Genomic DNA, 21,160 nt, shown 5'->3' on the forward strand with positions numbered 1-21,160 from the left:
CTTCAAGAATTTCTTGAAGAAACCAAAGATAAAAAACAATTACAAAGCTTCCTCAGTATATTGAATTATGCTGAAAGATTCATTGAAAATTGTGTCAAATTAAAAAATTATTTTCTTCCAAAGTTAAGAAAAAATATAACGTGATCTTGAGAAGAACAAGATTGTGAAAATTTAAGGAAAATCAAAGAAGAATTAAAGGTATTGCCCAAACTTGTAATACCACAAGAAGAAGATTTCTTTATCCTTGAAACTGATGCTTTACATAATTACTGGTGAGCAGTATTAAAGGTTAAAAAGAATCATAAAAAATATAAATGTGAAAAGAATTATTTTTGTCCTGAGATACTTGCAGGTTATACATCAGGGACGTTCAAAGAAGTTGAAATAAGATATGAAACAAACAGGAAAGAACTCATTGCTGTAAAAAGGGAAGTTCAAAAATATGAAGATTATTTATTACCAAAGAAGTTCTTGATTAGAACTGATAATACTCAAGTTAAAGCATTTTTAAAAAAATAATGTTGATCCATCTATTACCAATAGATATATTATTAGGATACAAATTTGGTTTTCATATTTCAAATTTGATATTGAATACATAAAAGGTAAAACTAACTTTCTTCCTGATTATCTTAGCAGGGATGGAGCTAGAACAACTAAAGACGAAAGTCCAAATACTTGAGATAAAAGTTTCCTATTTGGAAACACAAATTCAAAATATTCACGATAGCCTTCGAGGCAAAAATATAGCCCTTGAGGCAGAAGTAACTTGTACCAAGTCTAGTATCCCTTCGCAGGGACTTGTGAATACTAGCGCTCTCCCCGAGGATAAAGGAAAAGAGAATAAGGTAATAGGAACCCCTTCACAGGAAATACTTAAGCCTATTACTGGTAATGAAAATACAAAAATTCCCACTAGGGAAGATATTCAAGATATCAAAAGCGAATGTAGCTCTTCACAGAGCCAAGCTCAATCTAAACTTTCTATTGAAAGAATAGATCCAAAAAATATTGTCAAGATATGCCATGAAGCAAAAATTCCCAGAAAAGATAACCATAAAGAAGTTATGTTCTTTATTGTTATTTTTAATGTTCTATCAGATTGGTATCTGGAGATAGGAAAGTGGATGAAAACTCCCACTATGCAAAATACAATAAGATACACTTCTGTCCAGGAGCATCAGCCAACTGGGTACGAAACTGCTTTGAGATAGGAAATATACTCTGTATATATCCCAGCAAAGATCTCAAAGAAATAGCCCAGCTTCCAGTTAACATCAGGAAAGTTGTTAAAAGATATACTGAAATTGTCAAGACAACAAATATACACATTAGGTTCCATTCAGCAACTATGGAATGGGATCTCGTTCTTGAATATATGCATCCATCGTTCCATGTTATCAAAATGGGACTTACAAACCAACATTTTTTACCAACCAGTCAAAAGGTTGTTAAAAATGAATATCAAGATATTTTAAATATGATGCCCTACAAAAGAGCAAAAGGGTATAAAGAAATATTTGAGCATGTAACTCAGATAATTACTGAAAAAGAAAAAATATGAGTTTATCTATCTGAAAACCATATTATCTACTCCAATGCAAGGATGGCTACAAAAGAAGAAGATATTTGTTATCTCGACCATTTATTATTTGCAATTATCTCTTCACTCGAGCTGAGAAATACATCAATACGAAAGAAACTCTAACCCTAAGAAAGGACGTTTCACCTTTACTAAGGCCAGATAATAAGAGACGCGTGAACCCAATCAACGAGACGACAATCCTCGGGTCAAGCCAAGATAAAACCCCCAACCAAAAACCTTTACTATCTTGAATACATCAAGGTCCAACATCCTGATGGAGATCAAAGGCCTCAAAGAGCTTAAGTGGCCTCCCAGAATACTATCATTACTAAAAACAAAGACAGAACCAAGTACTGTGACTTCCACCGGGACCATGGACATACCACTGAGGGTTGTTTGGCTCTGAAGCAACAAATTGAGGCTCTCATCAGGAAGGGGTTTTTTAGGCTCTTACACTAGCCATGAAAAACACCCTAGGAACAAGCAGAATAACATACAGGAAGGGCGTGGTAGTGAACCACCAACGGCAGACACTATTAACGTTATTATCGGAGAAACAACTTCAGGAGGAGACACCAACAGTGGACGTAAGCAGTATGCTGACAGCTTCCAGCCTCTTCCAATACGAATCTTGCTCATACGAAAGATTTCACCTTCGGGTCCAAGGATTTGGAAGGAATATCCTTCCCCCGTGATGACGCCCTAGTCATATCAGCTATCATAGCTAACTTCAAGGTCAAGAGAATTCTTGTGGATAACGGAAGTGTAGCTAATGTACTGTCTCATGAAGCTTTAGTTCAGATGGGTATCTCAGTGGAACAACTCAAGCCTGTTAAAACACCCCTCCAAGGATTTGGTGGCGGGGTCATCACCCCTGAAGGTATTGTTGGATTACCCATGACTTTGGGATCTAAAGGTCGGCAGGTAACCCATATTGTAACTTTCGAAGTTGTCCGAACTCCGATGGCCTACAACGCCATTTTAGGAAGACCATTGCTAAATAAAATCAGAGCTGTTATCTCAACTTTTCACCTGGCGATGAAGTTCCCTACATATAGTGGAGTTGGAGTCGTCTGAGGAAGCCAAACCATGGCACGCCAGTGCTATGTGACTAGTGTCCGAAAAATAAAGGGAGACATCATACAGCTTTCAGAGCTCGAGCTTGAGCTTGAAAATCGTGGGAGACTTGCCCCGGTAGAGGAGCTGGTCGAGGTCAAGCTCAAGCCTGGTAGGAAGGTGACAGTAGGGCGTGACCTTGATTCAACCATCATGGCTAAACTCATAAGTTGTCTCCCAAAACCAAGACGTATTTGCCTGGACAGTTGAAGACATGCCGAAAATTGACCTTGAGGTTGCAGTATACAGGCTCAATGTAAACCCAAGAGCCAAACCTGTCAAACAAAGGAAAAGACAGTTTGCACCCGAACAGCGCGAAGTCATACGAGAAGAGATTGCCAAGCTCCTCAATGCACAATTCATCCGAGAAGTGCAATATACTGACTGGCTCGCCAATGTAGTTCTCGTGAAAAAGGCCAATGGAAAGTGGCGAGTTTATATTGACTTCACTGATTTGAACAAAGCATGTTCAAAAGATAGCTATCCCCTACCCTGGATTGACAGTCTCGTTGACATTACTTCGGGTCACAAATTGTACAGCTTTTTGGACGCATTCTCAAGGTACCACCAAATACCAATGGCCACAGAAGATCAAAAGAAGACCTCATTCATGGCAGATTTCGCCATCTATTGTTATAAGGTCATGCCATTCGGCTTAAAGAACGCAGGGGCTACATATCAGAGGCTGATCAACAAGGTCTTTGTTGATTTAATTGGAAAAACAATTGAGGCTTACGTTTTAATTGGAAAAACCATTGAGGCTTACATAGATGACATGGTGGTCAAAAGTAAACAGGTAGATGATCATATCACCGATCTTGAAGAAGTGTTTTCCACACTGCGAAAATACAACATGAAGCTTAACCCAACAAAATGTGCCTTTGGGGTAGCATCAGGAAAGTCTCTAGGTTTCATGATCACAAATATAGGAATAGAAGCCAACCCTGACAAAATACAAGCCCTAATATCTATGGAAGCCCCCAAAGAGCAAAAAGGACATCCAAAAGCTTATAGGTCGGGTAGTAGCATTGAACAGATTTGTCTCTCGAGCAACGGATAGGTGTTTTCCCTTTTTCAAAGTTCTAAGAGGCCACAAGAGCTTTAAATGAAATGATGAATGTGATCTAGCCTTCCAACAGCTTAAGCAGATTTTAGCTGTACCTCTGGTTCTTGCCAAACCAAAGCCTAGTGATACTTTGTTCCTTTACTTGGTTGTTTCTCGAAATACCGTAAGTGGGGTGCTAGTAAAGGAAAAAGGAAAGGTGCAGCAACCCATCTACTATGTCAGTAAAGTACTTCTTGACACCGAGACTCGGTATAACCTTGTGGAACAGTTAGCTCTTGCCTTGATAGTAACTGCTAGAAAGTTGCGGCAATATTTCCAATCTCACCCCATAATAGTTCTCACCAATCAACCACTCAAGCACATACTTCAGAAGCCAGATGTCTCAGGAAGGTTATTAAAATGGGTGAACGAACTTGGCGAATTCGATATAGAATTCAAACCTCGACCTTCCATCAAAGCGCAGGCACTGGCCGACTTCATAGCTGAACTCACTCCAAAGACAGAAAGGCCCGAAATAAAAAACTTGAGCACGACCTCAAAAACCTGGGAGATATTTGTCGATGGGACGTCAAACAGCTCGGGCTCGGGGGCGGGATAATTATCATCAGCCCGGACAAGACCACTGAAGTTCAATGCGCGCTTAGGTTTGAGTTTGAAGCAACCAACAACGAATCAGAATATGAAGCTGTGGTCATTGCTCTCGAACTTGCCAGGAATTTGGAATTAGAGAACATCAGAGTCTTCAGCGACTCACGGCTCGTTGTTGGACAGATCGAAGGATCCTTTGAAAGAAAAGATGAACAGATGAGCTTGCACTGCCTAAAAGTACATGACCTTCAAAGACAGTTCACAAGTTGTGAAATATTGAAAATAGCAAGAGCAGATAACTCCAAAGCTGACGCACTATCCAGATTCGTTTTCACGAGGATAGATGGACTCAACAGAACAGTGCACATCAAGATTGTTACAGAGCCTAGCATAAACACGAAGCTGAGCGTCATGGACATTGACCATGAGCCTTCCTGGATTGATCCAATAGTTGAGTATATAAGTAATAGAGACCTACCTCCTGACCCTCGCGCCGTAAGGAGTATTCGGGCCAAAGCTTCAACGTATTGCATTATCAGAGGGGTGCTGTTTCGACGAAGTCTCATACTCCCCTATCTGAGATGCCTCAAACCTTCCGAGTCTCTCCAAGCCCTGACTGAGGTTCACGAGGGAATATGCGAAAATCACCAGGGAGCCAGAGCCCTTGCCTACAAATTAATAAGGTATGGGTACTACTGGCCAACTATAAAGAAAGATGCAGCTGAATATGTCAAAAGATGCGACAAGTATCAAAGGTTTGGTAATGCTATACATGCCCCTGCAGAAGAGTTGACCTCTATCCATTATTCAGCACCATTTGAACAATGGGGAGTTGACTTCCTTGGGCCTTTCCCCATGGCCCGAAGACAGTTAAAATTTGTTGTGGTAGCAGTTGAGTACTTCACAAAGTGAGTAGAAGTCGAACCCCTAGCAAAAATATCAGAGGCCAAGCTCAGATCATTTATATGGAAGTCGATTATATGTACGTTTGGAATACCCAAAGTACTTATAACAGATAATGGAAGGCAGTTCGACAATTCACAATTCAGAAACTTATGTGTCAATCTCAGGATTGACCATCGTCTGACGTTAGTATCACACAATCAAAGCAATGGCCTCACTGAGGTGACAAATAGGATCATACTTTAGGACCTTTGCACCAAGATCGAAAACGCAAGAGGTGACTGGCCCGATGAGTTGCTCTCCATACTGTGGGCATATAGAACTTCTCATAAAACAGCAACAGGCGAGACTCCTTTCATGTTAGCTTTCGTCTTAGAGGCCACTATCCCCATCGAAGTCAGTCTCCCCACTTTAAGGAGAGTTGAACCCGGCATGGAAGACCAAACAACCGAACATCTTGACTTACTTGAAGAAGTAAGAGAGCAAGCTTCACTGAGAGCTGCTAGTTACCAAAATAAAACGGCAAAGTACTTTAACACCAAAGTCAAGTCCCGAGAATTTAAGAGTGGTGATTTGGTTCTAAGAAGAGCAGAGACAGCTGGACACCCTCGAGATAAACTTGGACCGGTATGGGAAGGGCCATTCGAAGGATCAAAGGAGGAGCATACAGCCTTAGAGATACTTCAGAAAATCCACTCCCAAGGCCTTGGAATGTGGATAACCTAAAAATATATTATAAGTAGAATAGCAATAGCATCGCACAAGGGCTTGCACACCCGCCTTAATTTTATTTTTTAGTAGTTTGGGTTTATGAACCCTTGAGCATTTTTGCTTTCAGTAGCTCGGGCTAAGTACCCTTGAGCACCTAATAATATTCAAGTTTCTTTTTACCAGTACTACTTAAACTTTGGCGTAACGACGTGCTTCGGGCATGCAGCCAACTCTTTAACTCTAGCATAATGACGTGCTCCGAGCATGTAGCCAACTCTTTAACATTAGTATAATGACGTGTTGCGGGCATGCAATTAATAAACTCTGGCATAATGACGTGCTTCGGACATGCAGCCAACTCTTTAACGATAGTAAAATGACGTGCTACGGGCATACAACTAATAAACTCTGGCATAATGACGTGCTTCGGGCATGCAGCCACCTCTTTAACATTAGTGTAATGACGTGCTACGGTCATGCAACTAATAACTCTGGCATAATGACGTGCTTCGGGCATATAGCCCACTCTTCAACATTAACGACGTGCTATGGGCATGCAGCGTAATACAACCCGAGGGCACGAACCCCGACCTATTTTGTATTAAAAATCAACAATGGTTAAGTTCGGGGTCGAGCCTCTTCACATGATAAAGATCGAACCCGACCCCTTCTGCAATCTAGAAACAATCTCAAAAACCTAAGTTATAGCAAGTAAAAAGCTTGAACTCACCATCTGGATTGACTTACAGGCCCCTAAGTTCGACCTCGATGACTACATCAAGAATCGAGCTCAGACATGCCTGATGTTCAAGGTCGAAATGTTGATCGAATTGAGCCCCGTGCCTTTTGCACAACAAGACACCCAGAGCTAAAAAGACCCAAGTTATAGTTAGTGAAAAGCTCCAACTCATCATCTGGTTCGACCTACGGGCCTCTAAGTTCGACCTCGATGACTACATCAAGAATCAAGCTCAGACATGCCTGATGTTCGGCACCAAAGTGTTGATCGAGTCCAAAAGCGTTGTGCATTGAAAACAAACACATGTGCACGAACATCCATCGATTAAATTAAAAACAAAGTAATGTGCACGAACATTTATCGATCAAATTAAAAATAGTAATGTGAACAAACATCCATCGATTAAATTAAAAATAAAGTAATGTGCACGAACATTCGTCGATGAAATTAATAACAAAAGTATCAGCCCAATTTGGGCAATATTACAAATTTTTTTCAAAACATCAAGGTTAAGGACCTAATCAATATCTACAACCTTGACATCGTCGCCTTGATCGCCAGTCCCGATGTCATCTCCATCACCATCATCATCATCCTCTTCACCATCTTCCGCGACCTCAAAAGCCGAAAGTCCGAGCTCCCCTGCAAGCTCGATCACCGTCTTCAAATCCTTGACCAGAGACTTTAAATCCTCAGGGATCTTCGTGTGAAGATAAGAACGGGTAAGGCGAAGCCCGTAATGGTAAGAGCCTGACCCATACTGTCCCAATAAGGTCCAAAACTCGTCGGACTTCTTGAAGTCTTCAACAGCCTGAGCTCGAGCCTCATCACGAGCCTTCGCCAGCTATTCCCCAAAGCTCCTCTGGGACTGGAGAAGCTCGAGCTTAACCTTCTCAACGTTAGCCTTGGATGTCTAAAGTTCCTCTCGGGACTTCTTAAGGTCAGCCTCAACAGTCTTGAGGGCTTTTTCTAGGTTACGAGCTCGCTTTTCAGCTCGCTCTTTCTCCTTTAAAACCTCCCCCATTTCATTCGAAATATTGATACCATTCAAAGTAAGACCTCGTGCCACACTCAGAGTCTGCACAAAGAAGGAAAGGAAACCTGAAGTCAGTTCGATCAAAGAAGATGAAAAAATAAAAATACAATTAAGGTCGGCATCTTACCCTTAAGGTCAAAGCATCTAGTGTCTTGACCCCTTCATTAATGTTAACCTCATTCTCAAACCTTTTGACAAGGTCCTTCACAAGGGCACACTCCGTGTATTCCTCAAGGGCACTGTCCGAAATAGGCTCGAAGCCTGAATTCACGACGCCATAACAACCCCGAGCTCGATCTTGATATTTCGACGTCCTATGAGGCGTTGAGGTCGGGCTCCTTGACGTCGACGGTTGACCCCTAGGAGGTGCCGGGCTCTCAAGATCCACTTCAGGCACCCTAACATCGGCGTGCTTAGCCCTCTTCTTTCCCTTTTTTGAGGCCGGGGCTTTGGACATCGGCCCCTTGGCCTTACGATGGACATTGTCCAGCAATTTAGAAGGATCAAAAGACATCTCTAGATCAGCGAGAAAAAAAATCACAAGGCATTAGCATGATCTCGACGTCAAGAATACGCCGATAAAGCTTAAAAAGTAAAAGACATACCCTCGAGGCCTTTTACATTTGCAAGGTCAAGGGTGTCATCCTCGAGCAAATAATCGATCTTCTCTGCCAAGGGGTCGTGGTTAACTAACCTTAATCTGTCCCTCTCTAGAACCTCAAAATACACCTGACCCTCGTTAAACCTATCCTTACTAGGGATCTCCCACCTCGGGCTAAAAGGATGGTCGGGGTCCTGGGGCTTTACAAAAAAAAATCTCTCTTTCCAACCCCGAAGAGAGCTCGAGGTCTCAGGCATTCTAAAACCCCCCTTGGTTGACAAATACACAAAACAGTTGAACCCCGGCAAGTACTTCATATCATACACCATCCTCAGAAGGTCGAGCCTAGGCTAGATATTGAGGCATCTACATAATATAAAGAAATAGACCAACAACTTCCAATCGTTAGGGGCCAACTGGCCCGGACACATATAGAACGAAGTTAAAAAGGGGATAAAAAAGGGGTGAAGAGGCCACCACATCCCAGCTTTAAGGGCATCCCTAAAAAACGTCATCTCCCTCTCTCGAGCTCCTAAGATATCTTCGGTACTCTCAGGAACCCTAACATCACAAATGGGCATTACTATGAACTCTCTAGCTATCTTAATAATTACATGTTCTTTATAAGTGGTCGGGTTCTTTGGATAAGTCAATACCTCTCCTGGAGAGTGCGAGCTAACAGGAAAGGCCAGGGTGACAAGATCTCGACCTTGATCGCCCGGAGTCTCCACAGCCGTACTAGGGGCAGTAGGGTTCTCATTATCCCCTGAACTCTTAGAAGGCCTACTATTGTCACTATTACTCGACCCTTACTGCTGCTACTACTACCACTACTGCTACTGCTCGACATTACTCTACTCAAATAATTAACAACTTAAAGGCTCGAACTCTTACCTTAATGGCGATCGCTCACAACCCACTATCCCCGAACTCGTGCTTCTTTTACAGAAAGTAGAGAGTAAAAAGTGAAAATGAATAGTGGGGTATTTATAGGAGTCATGGGCATACCAATAGTCACTTAATCTAAAACCCTTAAAACAGGACATGTGGCAAAGATCCAAGTTTGAGCTCTGACAACTAGCCACATGACAGACACGTGACATAGCATATCTCCAATAGGTAAATGATAGGTGTCGAGGTCGATATCAAGCCACGACATCCTTTTTGCATCTCAATCTGAGATCGTAGACTCTACACGATCTAGATGCAGGGGGGCCTATGATGATTCCGGATTGGTAACCCCGAACTAGACCTCAATTGCCATGATCCTCGACCTCGACCTCGACCTCGACCTCGACCTGTGACCCCAAGTTGATCTTGGCGTGTCAAGCCGGTTTGAGGTCGGGGGTTTCCTTTAGGTCGGGGTTATCTCTAATCCGACCCTACCCACTGACTTAATCTCCAAAAAATAGACCCCACCAAGTCTAATCCTTCCCTGATTAGAACTCTTAACAATATACTTCTAATCAAACTCCAACACCTAGTCCTAAGGGGAAAAAGACTCTTCCAGTAATAGAATCCTTCTACATCTCCCCCACCAACACCTATAAATACTTGGCCAAGGCTCAACATCAAGGTACGTTTTCATTATCTTCAGTTTATAGTCTCACGTACTAAATTCCCTCTCTGACTTAAGCATCGGAGTGGCAACGAGTCCAAGGCTCAACATCAAGGTACGTTTTCATTATCTTCAGTTTATAGTCTCACGTACTAAATTCCCTCTCTGACTTAAGCATCGGAGTGGCAACGAGCGCACACCTCGTTGCCTTTGTTGCAGGTATTCACAGACCGATTGTGTTCATCAAAGTGAAGTTAGACCATCAAACTCGAGATCTTTCAGGTGATATTTTTTTGGTAGCATCACAAATATTTACAAAACAGTGGTTAATTAAAGTAGAAAACAACATAATCCACGACCTGATTCCTAGTAAAGCAGACTCTAATGCGACTCTTCAGCCAGCAAATGAACCTAAATGATTTTGAATTTACCATTTTTTTAGGGACCTAAATGCTACAAAGATAGAAGGTTATAGAGTTACATGCTTCGATTTAAAGGCAAGGGATGCAGATGCCCCTTTTGGTGAAGATTTGGGGCCCATGTGTAATTTCCCTATTTTAATATTCAACTCATCTTATCTTAAGTACTAAAATCATACATGATAATTGAATTTAATTTACAAAAAAGCTGATTGTACAGAAAAAAATTTACAGAAGCTTTACAGATGTGTCACAAGGTGGTGAATTAAAATATTGCAAAAAATAACCCACCCACCCTACCATATGTGTATTTTGTAATGGTTCTATACAAAAAAAATTTCTGTTCATGAAGCTTGGCTGTTTAATTTATAATGTCGTGAGTTTTAGCCTCTCTTTGACCCTATTTTCTAAAATTCATTTTTCTTCAAACTCATTTTCAATTATACATTTCACGAGCAGGGGCTAATCCAGCATTGAAGTTCAACTAGGACGGAGCTTGACCGTTGATTGTTCACCGTCGACAATCAACGATCGTAATAGCCCAATCTTTTATTAAAATTTGATTAATAATATTAAAAATTATTCAATATATATGTAAATGCATTAAAAGTGCATACAGGTTGAATTGAGCTCAACATCTTCTTAATTAATTTTTTCACCTATCTTAATTTTCTAAACATAATTCTCAAATCAATAATCATAACTCATAAATGATAAATCATAACTCATAAAACATAAATTATTTATCATAATTCATAAATCACAATTCTCGGAAATAACTCATAAAACATAAATCATAACTCATAAATAATAATAATAATAATAATAATAATAATAATAATAATAATAAATTGTCTATAGGCTAATAACACTCATAAAAAACAAATTTATCATAACTCAAATGTGATTATTGATTAATAAGACTAATAACACAAATTATAGTCAACACTCAACATTCAACAACTCAAGTGAAATTTGAAACTAATTGAAGATTAATAACACAAATTAAATCTATTATTGTTCTAATTTCGTGTATTAATTAGTAATTTTAAGCTTCAAAGGTAGAATTTATTTCGCATTAGAGTCCAATCCAATATAAAAATTCAATAAGCAAAATTCAAAACCAATAACATAGTTCCAACTTCCACGTCGTTGATCCTTTACAGTCTCTCTCTCTCTTTCACTTCTTTATTTCCCTTTCCTTATACTGTTATACACATCAAACTCTTATTACAATTACTTAACTCCAAATAATTAATTCTATTTCAGGGAAATATTTTGTTTCCTTAACAAAACCAAAAAAAACAATAGAGAAAGAGAATAAGAGAAATGCACGCTCACCAGTCACCTGTAGACTGCTCGAAGAAACACGTCGTCGTCGATGACTCCTTATCCTCTTCCTCGGCGCCTTGCCCGTGGCCTCTCGTCAGCAGCAAGAGCTAGCAGCAAAGCAGTGACCATCATTCGTAGTTCGAACTTCGCACAAATCGCAGGCGCAGTTGCTGCTTTTGCTTCGAATGGAAATTTTGGAATTGGAAAAGGGTTTGCGGTTGGTTTCAGGCTTTCAACCTTCAGCTTCAGCCTCAAGTTTGCCTTTTATGAATTTGAAATTGGATTGGAGTATTGGATTTGGACTTGATTTGGGGGAAATACCATGGACCATTGGGCCTAGTGTTTTTAAACAAAAAGAGGCCCATGTCAATTGTCAGTAGCCTAAACAAAAAAAAAAAAAATTGAAAAACCGGTCATCTTCTTTCTTTCCCTCTTCCTCCATCTCTGCAAACTGTAAGTCTGCAAACCTCCGGTGCCCGGCGGTGTTGAACATTCTGGCCGATCCAGCACAGGCGCCCGCAGGTGCTTGCCATGTGCTGGATCTGCCCCTATTCACGAGATTAATACTTTTTTCAACTTTTCAACCACGCATATGTTTTATCAACTTTTATGGAAATTTACTTAAATTTTTATTTATATCTTAACCAAATAGATGCTTATATAAGTTTAAAAATGCTATAGATTTCAAAAACTCGTCCTACGTGGGGAAACCAAAAATAATGAGATTGATTGTGGATATGTAAATGACGTATGGTCGTTGTCCCTATGAAGATGAGAAAAATACAAAAACTGCATTCCATTAGATAATTATCTCCATTATGTTATAGAGACGGGATGAGAATTATAGAGCTCTTTTAATTGACTCTAGAATCAACAAATTTTAGGATGTGGAAAGACTTGTGTCATGAAATTCGAGTTCGATAACAAGATCACTAATTAAATCATTCGAGTCATATTCACGCTTAAAATATAAAAAGTTATTTGATTGAGTACAACGAAAACAATTTTCTTTTAGTCTATCACGAGCATTGTATGGAAAATAATGAAGCTTAAATGATTTATGTGGCATTATCTACACGATACCATTTTGCCGTTCTTTTGATTTCTAAAACACAAGGCTCAAGGGATGGAATTTGTTGGTTAATTAGAAGTCATAAAAAAAAAATTTAGCATTTGAAGCAACATCTTTATACACTTTACAGTTCACATTATTATTCAAAGATCTGAAACTGTATAAGAAATTATACAAGAACTTTACAAAAACCTAAGACCGCAGCATCGCGATTTCAACCTTTCATAGGTTCAGACCATAAACCTCTAAGGAACATAATAGAGGCACCAGACTCAACCATAGACCCTCACAGACCCAAACACAGAATCGCTTCAATGGAACAAAAAATGGACACACCACGTCAACAGCCAATTCACTCACATAGAGACTACTCAGACAAAGACTCGATTATCACAAAGATAATCACTAGAAAATCTCACAAAAAGAAGATAAAAAAATCACAGAGACAGAAAGCCCTTAAGTGTTCTAGAAAGAGAGACAACTCACAGAGAGAAGAAAAATAACGATTCACTCTTCTAGGGCAAGAAAGGGTCATATTTATAGAAAGACCATCAACCGTTGATCAGTGGGTCAATCCAATGGCTCCAGAGCAATTAAGAAATGGGCTGAATTATTGGGCTCGGTCAAGTGAACCATCTCATTTCATATTGGGCCTTTTTTATAAACACAGCCTATGTTGGATTGGACATTGACATCACAGCCCAACACACATAAAAGTTTATTATCTTATAATATTGTTGTTGCCTTCACTTTAAGGAACCTACGGAATTCGATTCCAAGAATTCCTGTTAATCAAGTTACCACATAAGTTGCTTCCTATTCCTTCAAGGAACAACAGAATGTTTGATTTAGAAACAACATTGTCAAAAAATCAACCATATAAATATGGATGTCTCATTAAGGATATCATAGGAGAAGACTGAAAATAGTAAAGAAAAAAATGAAAAGAAAAGATTGGATAATCAAAATAAAAAATGAACTCGACAGCATGGCGGGTTTTACGACAGAGGAGGTGCATTGGAAGAAGCGATCAATCTACAGAGTACCTTCCACCGTTATTGAACTAAATAAGAAGGCCTATAAGCCTGATACAGCGTCTTTGGGTCCTTACCATCATGAAGAGGACCACTTAAAGGCAATGGAAAAGCATAAGCATCTAGCACTTCTTCACTTTTTAAAACGATCGGGAAAACCAATCGAGGTCTACGTTAATGCATTAGCGGAAGTGGTGGATGATTTGAAGGATGCATATGATCAATTGGATTCCAAATGGCGACTAGGAACTGAAGAATTTTTGAAGCTGATGATCCTTGATGGTTGTTTCATTTTGGAAATAATGCGCACTTGCACTTCGGCTTTGAATGACTACGATCCCAATGATCCCATCTTCAGCGAGCATGGAACGCTTTACATTGTGCCATACCTCAAACGCGACATGTTGAGGCTTGAAAATCAGTTGCCTCTGCTGGTTCTTGAGAAGCTAGTTGATGTTGATAACAAAAAATTTGAGGTCAATATTCGTAGCATTTGTTTTATTTAAGTCTATTTCTAACTAATGCATGATTTATTTTTTATTCAGATAGAAGAGAGTATTGTGATTAAGCGCATTCTCAACTTCTTTGGTCAATACCGTGTTAAAAACATGGGAAAATGCCTACACATTTTAGATATATATCGGAAGAGCCTATTGGAAGAACCTGACAAGAACGTTGACCATAAACTTCACCAAGGTGAAGACCAGATCATCCGGTCTGCTACCGAGCTTAACGAAGCTGGTATCCAAATCGAGAAAAGTGAAACAAAAAGCCTAAAAGATATCTCGTTCCATAGAGGGGTGCTCAAGCTTCCACCAATAATGGTCGATGATACTACTCAATCATCGTATCTAAATCTAATGGCATTTGAGCGACTTCACGTCAATGCAGGGAATGAGGTGACTTCCTACATCTTTTTCATGGACAACATCATCGACAGTGCTGGAGACGTTAGCCTCCTGCACTCGAGTGGCATCATCCAGCATGCGGTTGGCAGCGACAAAGCTGTTGCTGAATTATTCAATTCTCTATCCAAGGATGTTACGCTAGATCCTGAGAACAGATTAGCAAAAGTGCATAACAGTGTCAGTTACTACTGCAAGAAGCCATGGAATGCATGGAGGGCTGATATCATGCACAACTATTTTAGAAATCCATGGTCTATTCTTTCGGTCATTGCAGCAATATTTCTTTTTGCTCTAACCACAATTCAGACGGTATACAGCGTCTTAAGTTACGCCAATTCCTCATCCAAATAATCCCTGTACTGCTTCATTTTGCTGTGTGGTTTTTTAATAAATAATGCCACGTGATGCGCATGGCAACCTCATTCTCAAGGAATTAACCCTCGGCTTTCAGATCACAATTTATTTTCTCGACTTTCTTTGTTTTGCTTTTTGTTCGATTGATCAATTGAATAATATATTTTGCCTGCAGTTTTCCAGCCTTCGTTATACAATTTTTCCCTGCCTGCTGTTGAACCATACTGGTGTTTTTAGATAAAACAAGTCTACCTAATAGACCGAGGGATAATTTTAGGATAAAATTTCTCTCTTATATGAGTTATACTGTTGCATCAACGACTATAAATCTTTGTAAGTATTATGCCCTAGGTCCAATCAACTTTGGACATAAATACTTTTATATATAATTAATGCAATTAAATGGCAGATCTATTATTTAATTAATAGACAATTAAATAAATAATAGAGTCCGTAGATTCAAATATTTGTAATTTGTTAATCACAAGGAGTTGTGATTGTGAGATACAAATTACATTTGATTGAATATTAAATCATCCATGGTCGTAAGCAATAACGAGATACGGATATCGTTATTACGGATAGACCATCACGTGTGGCATTTCTTACTTGTGAAGTAAGTAGCTGATCTCACAAGTTAAAGTGTGGTGACACTTAAATGAACACGTGGATGTTTGTTATAGAACAAAACATTGGAGACCCGTTACCATAGAGATTTGTGAAGATTTTGAGAAACCGATGGTGGAACTCCAAGAGCCAAAAACAAAAGCGCAATCCATGGAGCAAAAAAGAAGTTAATGCGTATTGGGTGGTAGTATTCACGACGAACAGCTTCAAAGTAGAAAATCACTTTCAGACTGTAAATGAAAGAGACAGCTGCTACAAGAGCAACAGATATGCACCACAGTACAAGATTTGCATCCGGGCTTACATGGAGGAATTTCATGGAAGTAGAAGTGGCTAAGGTTTTCCACATAATGGCTTGGCTGCTAATACCAAGACAGATACCGAAAGAAGATATTGGATAACGTAGAAGGAATGGCCATTTTTTGTCTTCTGGAAGAAGTACTTCTTTAGAAGCCTGTTAACGAGAAGAATCAATTTTAGGCTTAAACGAACAGCAACAACTCCTTGGAGATATCCCTGTATATGGATAGAAGGATAAAATCACACCACATTGACATTGGCAGAGAGGATTGGTAAGTTAAATCTTGTTTATTATAATGTTCAGTCCTACCTATTATGGTGTACCTAGCATGCACTAGAAGTGTATTATTTGGAAGTAGAAACAAAGAAATTTCACTGAAGGCATTGATAAGCCACATAAGACGTCCACAGCGTATCATTTGACATCTCGCTTACATGAATTTTTCTCAGTAAAAGATCCTGAATTTTTCTCTACCAATGAATAGCACTACCAAATAACTAAATCAGATAATAATCGAACTTATGAAGAATATTTCAGCAAGGCAAAAGTATTATGTCATATGTGCATAATATATTGCACATGATTTATGATATCTTTTGGGGAGAACATGCTGCCAAGTATTTTCATTAACTTCAATCTTTAAAATATATTCTATATGCATCTGCTGCATAAAAATCTTCAAAAGAAAAAAGAAATATATATAAAGAAATTGCTATGCACCAAAACGGAAATTTTCTTCTAAATGGTTAGTACCTAAGCTTTGCAAGTATGACCTTTCAACTGTTAAGGAAACCATATGCATTAAAACAACAATTGAGCAGTAGAAAAAAACATACTCGTACAGTATCCAATTTCGGTCCTTGCAAGGCATCAAAATATCGATCCACAGGTAAAGCTTCAACTTCTGCAGGATGCTGAGACTCGACATCTTGCGCAGTTTCCGAATGTTTTCCTCGCAAATTCGATATCTGTCTTTCTAGTTTACCCGACCATGTCTTAAATGGGTCAAATGGTCTATTTTTCAGCTTGTAAATCATGGGATTTCTTAGTGGGAGCTCTGGAGGATTAGAAACTGATCCATTTGCGATGGTCTCGTTCAATGCAGAACCTTTTGGCATTGGTTGAGAATAAAATTTTGTCTTCGTTGTCTTCTCGGATGTAGCAGCTGAATTCGGAATATCATCTCCCGCAATTGCTACATCTTTATCTAGGGAGGGAACTTCTTTCTTGTTTTCAAGATGAGCTCCCAAAGGAGAAGGTGGCATGCTAATAGAAACAAAATGTGTAATCTTGGAATGAGAAAATTTATTTTGACCTTCTGCAGCAGCTGATTCAGTCCCCTGTGATTGAATAACAAATATAGGTATCAACAAGATAGTGCAGTGGCGAATTTAGACTCACTGAAACTTTATAGCAATTTTCTATCGATAAAGAAAAAGGATTGTACTTTTATATATCTAAAATCTTGGTGCATCTGAGGTTTTACAACTTACCACATCCGAGGAACTGAAAGAATGAAAGCTGGATAATTTAAGCCGATCTTTTGCATCATCGTGAGGCATTACACAATCAAAACTGGCCACCTCGTGTGCAGTAGTGACTTTGATTAGCGCGGGAAGTACTTCAATGCCATCTTCCTTTGCCAAATAAGTTGTTTTGCTCTTTTCCATAGCAAGACAATAGCACCTATATGTATGTACACAAGATTCTCGTTATAGATGAACTCTAAACTTTTCTTATGAGAGCAATAACAAATCGAGCAAAATCACCCCCATAAAAATTTCTATCATATACTAGGAATATTAGATCATATACGGTTGAGGGGATAAGCATATACTATGATTAAGCTCTAGACAGTTGAAGAATTCTAATAACACTAGAATATATACAAACCTTGGCTTTAGGTTATAAATATAAAGACAAGGGTAAAGGCAATCGATGCTACCAGTTATGGATAAAATTATAAGCTACCAAATGCTGGTGTCAATTCCCAAAAAACTAACAATGTAATTCTCCAAACCTATTTGATTCAATCTGCCTACAGATTTCATGGAACTTCCATATGGGGGCTTAAAACAGTTAATATTAAAATCTAATGCCAACGATAAGTAGAACAAATGTTTCACCAAATTTGTCCATTTTCCTCTAGAACAGAAATAGCTGGTGAATATATGCTGCTGATCTTGTCTGTTTATACTGTCGAATCCTATCTAACATTGCATACCAAACGTGCTCATGGTGCACAGTGTTACTGGTAACCCTTACTGAAAGGATTCTAATGTTGTTATAATGCATAATCTAGAATTATTACCTCAAAATTTCTAACTCAGCTGCTAATAAAGGAAGGCAATGCAGTCCTTCAATGCCAAAAGCACCGAGAAAACTGGAAGATCCTACAATTTAATTTAACTGAAGAAACAGAATTATCCCAAGAACAATAAGAAGTGCACTCTTCTTGATATGGAAGAAAATATTTGGTTTAAAATAAAACCAAGAACATGGTTATAATTTGTGTACGATCCTGTTTCAGAGACAGGCAAGAGACATACTTCTAGCCACATAAAGCAATATGTATTTATAGCATTTAGGATCAAATGCATTACATCAGTCCACTACCATGATGGTGACAAGCAATATGATCAGAGTGAGTTCCCAGGAAAATATTTTATTTTTTTTTCTTGAATTTCCTTTATATGTATTACTGATGAATTGATATACAGTCAAATAAATTGTGTGTAAAAACACAGCTGCTTTAAGTGAGAATGATAGCTATTCAACCAATAATAAAAAAATAAAAAACCTTAATCAAAAAAAGAAGATAAAGATTTGTATGGATGTAAAACAAGACAAGGTAGTTGGGCAAAACAGCTATAGGTATGAATAATTTTGTCATTACATAGGCTTGATCACCGTACGTACTTGACAGCTAATGAGCCAAAACACATATGCAAATAATCTGCTTACAGAAGTATGAAGCAACTTCTACTTAAACTGATAATTACCCAAAATATTTTTTAGATCAATTTTAATTTGTTCATTTAATAATGAGAAACCAAAATTCACATAAATATGATTAAATACTCTGTACAAAATATTTTTAAAAAAAGTTAAAATATTATTTTTGTCTGAATTAAAATTAAGAAAAAATAGTTAAAAAAACATGTATAATCATATAGACCATAAGGAGAAAAGAACAAAATAGATAACATAGGTTTCTATTATTATCATAAAACTTCGGAGAAGATTCCCTTGTTTGTAGAAATTAAAATTTAGATTTCAATAGAAGTCAAAGTCAACAATTAATTTTAACTATACATTTTATAAGATTCACAACTTTTCAATCACACATTTCATCAACTTTTATCAAAATCTACCAAAAAATCTAATTTTCATCCCTTACCAAATAGGATTTGCTCCAATATTAATCACCCACCAACCTCGGATACCAGGATAGCTTTTAAAGAGAGATCGTTCATGACAAATTGTTCTTAGCTAAGATTTTAGTACTAAACAAAGAATTAAAATCAAAGGATTAACCCCAAAATGAGGAAATGTAGAAATTGCCATATCCCGGGTCCATTTTGTGAAATGCAACTTTTTATAAATATTATGGAAAATTGCCAATTTGATAAAAAGAAATACTAGAAATATTTTTAATATGGATTCTTGCTAGACATTTTATATTGTCAAGGCACTTATACTATTGCGAAAGATGATTATTTGTTGGGCAACTATGTGTTCAGTATTGTAATTCAAAACAGTTCATTGTGTACGGTTCATTATCGTGGGGAAAAAGAAAGAAGAAATGTCACGAAGGCTTACAATCCAGTGTGTTACTTGGGTAATGAATGTTTCGTAATATCTTGTTTTGAAGCTTAAACTTTTTGTCTAAAATTTGTGCAATTATCAAACATGGCTTATATCTAGGGATGTCAACGAGTCGGGTCAAGTCGGCTCGCGAGCTGAAATTTGAGGTTCGAGCTCGGCTCAGTTAAAATGAACAAGCTTTTTTTTTCCGGGGCCGAGCAAAAGCTCAGCCAAAAAAATTAGGCTCGACCCGATCCTTTGGATAGGGCCTTTTTTGAGCCGAGCTGGGCCGACTTGATTTTCATAATTTTTTTTTTAAATATTAAGGCAGCAACTTGCTGCCCTTAAAAATTTTTTTTTGCCTTGTATTTTTTTTTTTTAATATAAGCTCGAGCCGATGAGTCACACGGGTCGGCTCAGGCTTTGCCGAGCACCCCGAAATGGGGCTTGACCTGAGTTTCGGCTTGGTTCTCTCGAGCCTCAAGTCTGGCGGGCTCAAACTTTTTTCGAGCCGAACGACGAGTGGCCTGAGCCCGATTGTCATCTCTATTTATATCATACTTTGCGGAGAATGCAATTTATTTGGCATCATACAAACGTAGGCATTTTGTCAATTTTGTCAAAAGGTATCCATTTTTTTCCTTTCCAAACATGGATATTTTGGGAAAAAAAAACAAAACAAAACAAAACAAATTTTAAAAGGATGTCAACAAACTCATAACTATTGTTATGAAATGATCGCAAAATAATGAAATAAGCAAGAACAAAATAAAAATACTAAAATTTATGTGGAAACCTAAGATGAAAAAAAAAATTACAGGCAGTAGAGGAGAAATATTGTATAATCGACAACAATTATTTTTACAACAAGATCTCGATACTTTCAATTAAGAGCTAAAACTTTCAAAATGTTGTTGAATTAGTTCAAGTCGTGACTTATCTATATAAACCCTAGAAAACAAGTTGCCAAAAAAAAATGAAAAAAAAAGAAGCGCGTTAAAACGCAAAACAGGCTTGGATTGGATAACCTTGTTGCTCGAGTAACAAACTATTGATAGGCTGGATGACGACTCTGCCGCTCAAGCACCAAAAGAGCAGTAGGCAAGCTACAAGTCTCTGGAAAAAATATGCAAGAGCCACTTGAGCGTCCACTGGCGAAAATAGGCGACTTTTCTTTTCGCTCTTCAAGACTATTTCAACTAAAACTCCAATTCCCACTAAACTTTGGATCAAATTACAATTACTGAAATTAAACCTCACATAAATTCACGAGTTATCATGAACACCAAAATTTTAATGGATTTGCACCTAAATTTACAAATGCTTATAAAATTCATTAAAATTTTAGTTAGCAACACTCATCTTGATAGTTTCGAAAAATAATAATCAATAATAAATAAATA

General features: G+C 38.2%; 3 protein-coding genes across 3 annotated transcripts; 2 read left to right on the plus strand and 1 right to left on the minus strand.

Moving 5' to 3' along the window:
* The first annotated feature begins 2,674 nt into the window (after positions 1-2,674).
* LOC111406590 lies at positions 2,675-5,984 on the plus strand. The gene is made up of 5 exons (XM_023035982.1): positions 2,675-2,813; positions 2,908-3,720; positions 3,830-4,157; positions 4,271-5,263; positions 5,579-5,984. Exons 1-5 carry the CDS (start codon positions 2,675-2,677, stop codon positions 5,982-5,984), a joined length of 2,679 nt encoding a protein of 892 aa, XP_022891750.1.
* Positions 5,985-13,653: 7,669 nt separating this feature from the next.
* On the plus strand, positions 13,654-15,192 carry LOC111406591 (UPF0481 protein At3g47200-like). The gene is made up of 2 exons (XM_023035983.1): positions 13,654-14,236; positions 14,285-15,192. Exons 1-2 carry the CDS (start codon positions 13,667-13,669, stop codon positions 15,017-15,019), a joined length of 1,305 nt encoding a protein of 434 aa, XP_022891751.1. The 5' UTR covers positions 13,654-13,666; the 3' UTR covers positions 15,020-15,192.
* A 533-nt stretch (positions 15,193-15,725) lies between these two features.
* Positions 15,726-18,494, minus strand: LOC111406592 (S-type anion channel SLAH3-like). The gene is made up of 4 exons (XM_023035984.1): positions 18,262-18,494; positions 17,444-17,636; positions 16,787-17,290; positions 15,726-16,103 (listed from the first exon to the last, which is right to left on the minus strand). The coding sequence occupies exons 2-4, from the start codon at positions 17,618-17,620 to the stop codon at positions 15,726-15,728; spliced, it is 1,059 nt and encodes a 352-aa protein (XP_022891752.1). The 5' UTR covers positions 17,621-17,636; positions 18,262-18,494.
* Between the last annotated feature and the right edge of the window lie 2,666 nt (positions 18,495-21,160).

The sequence above is a fragment of the Olea europaea genome, chromosome 12, assembly GCF_002742605.1.
Source record: "Olea europaea var. sylvestris chromosome 12, O_europaea_v1, whole genome shotgun sequence".
NCBI lineage: Eukaryota > Viridiplantae > Streptophyta > Magnoliopsida > Lamiales > Oleaceae > Olea > Olea europaea.

What these genes read in the sequence shown, in the direction of transcription:
- LOC111406590 (XM_023035982.1), top strand. Translation starts at nt 2,675, where the DNA reads ATGGCACGCCAGTGCTATGTGACTAGTGTCCGAAAAATAAAGGGAGAC. An exon ending in CGAGGTCAAGCTCAAGCCTG is followed by an intron (nt 2,814 to 2,907) that starts GTAGGAAGGTGA and finishes TTGCCTGGACAG; the next exon opens with TTGAAGACATGCCGAAAATT. An exon ending in AAGCCAGATGTCTCAGGAAG is followed by an intron (nt 4,158 to 4,270) that starts GTTATTAAAATG and finishes CTCCAAAGACAG; the next exon opens with AAAGGCCCGAAATAAAAAAC.
- LOC111406591 (XM_023035983.1), top strand. Translation starts at nt 13,667, where the DNA reads ATGAAAAGAAAAGATTGGATAATCAAAATAAAAAATGAACTCGACAGC. An exon ending in TTGATAACAAAAAATTTGAG is followed by an intron (nt 14,237 to 14,284) that starts GTCAATATTCGT and finishes TTCTAACTAATG; the next exon opens with CATGATTTATTTTTTATTCA.
- LOC111406592 (XM_023035984.1), bottom strand. Translation starts at nt 17,620, where the DNA reads ATGGAAAAGAGCAAAACAACTTATTTGGCAAAGGAAGATGGCATTGAA. An exon ending in CTTTCAGTTCCTCGGATGTG is followed by an intron (nt 17,291 to 17,443) that starts GTAAGTTGTAAA and finishes ATTCAATCACAG; the next exon opens with GGGACTGAATCAGCTGCTGC. An exon ending in CGAAATTGGATACTGTACGA is followed by an intron (nt 16,104 to 16,786) that starts GTATGTTTTTTT and finishes TCTCGTTAACAG; the next exon opens with GCTTCTAAAGAAGTACTTCT.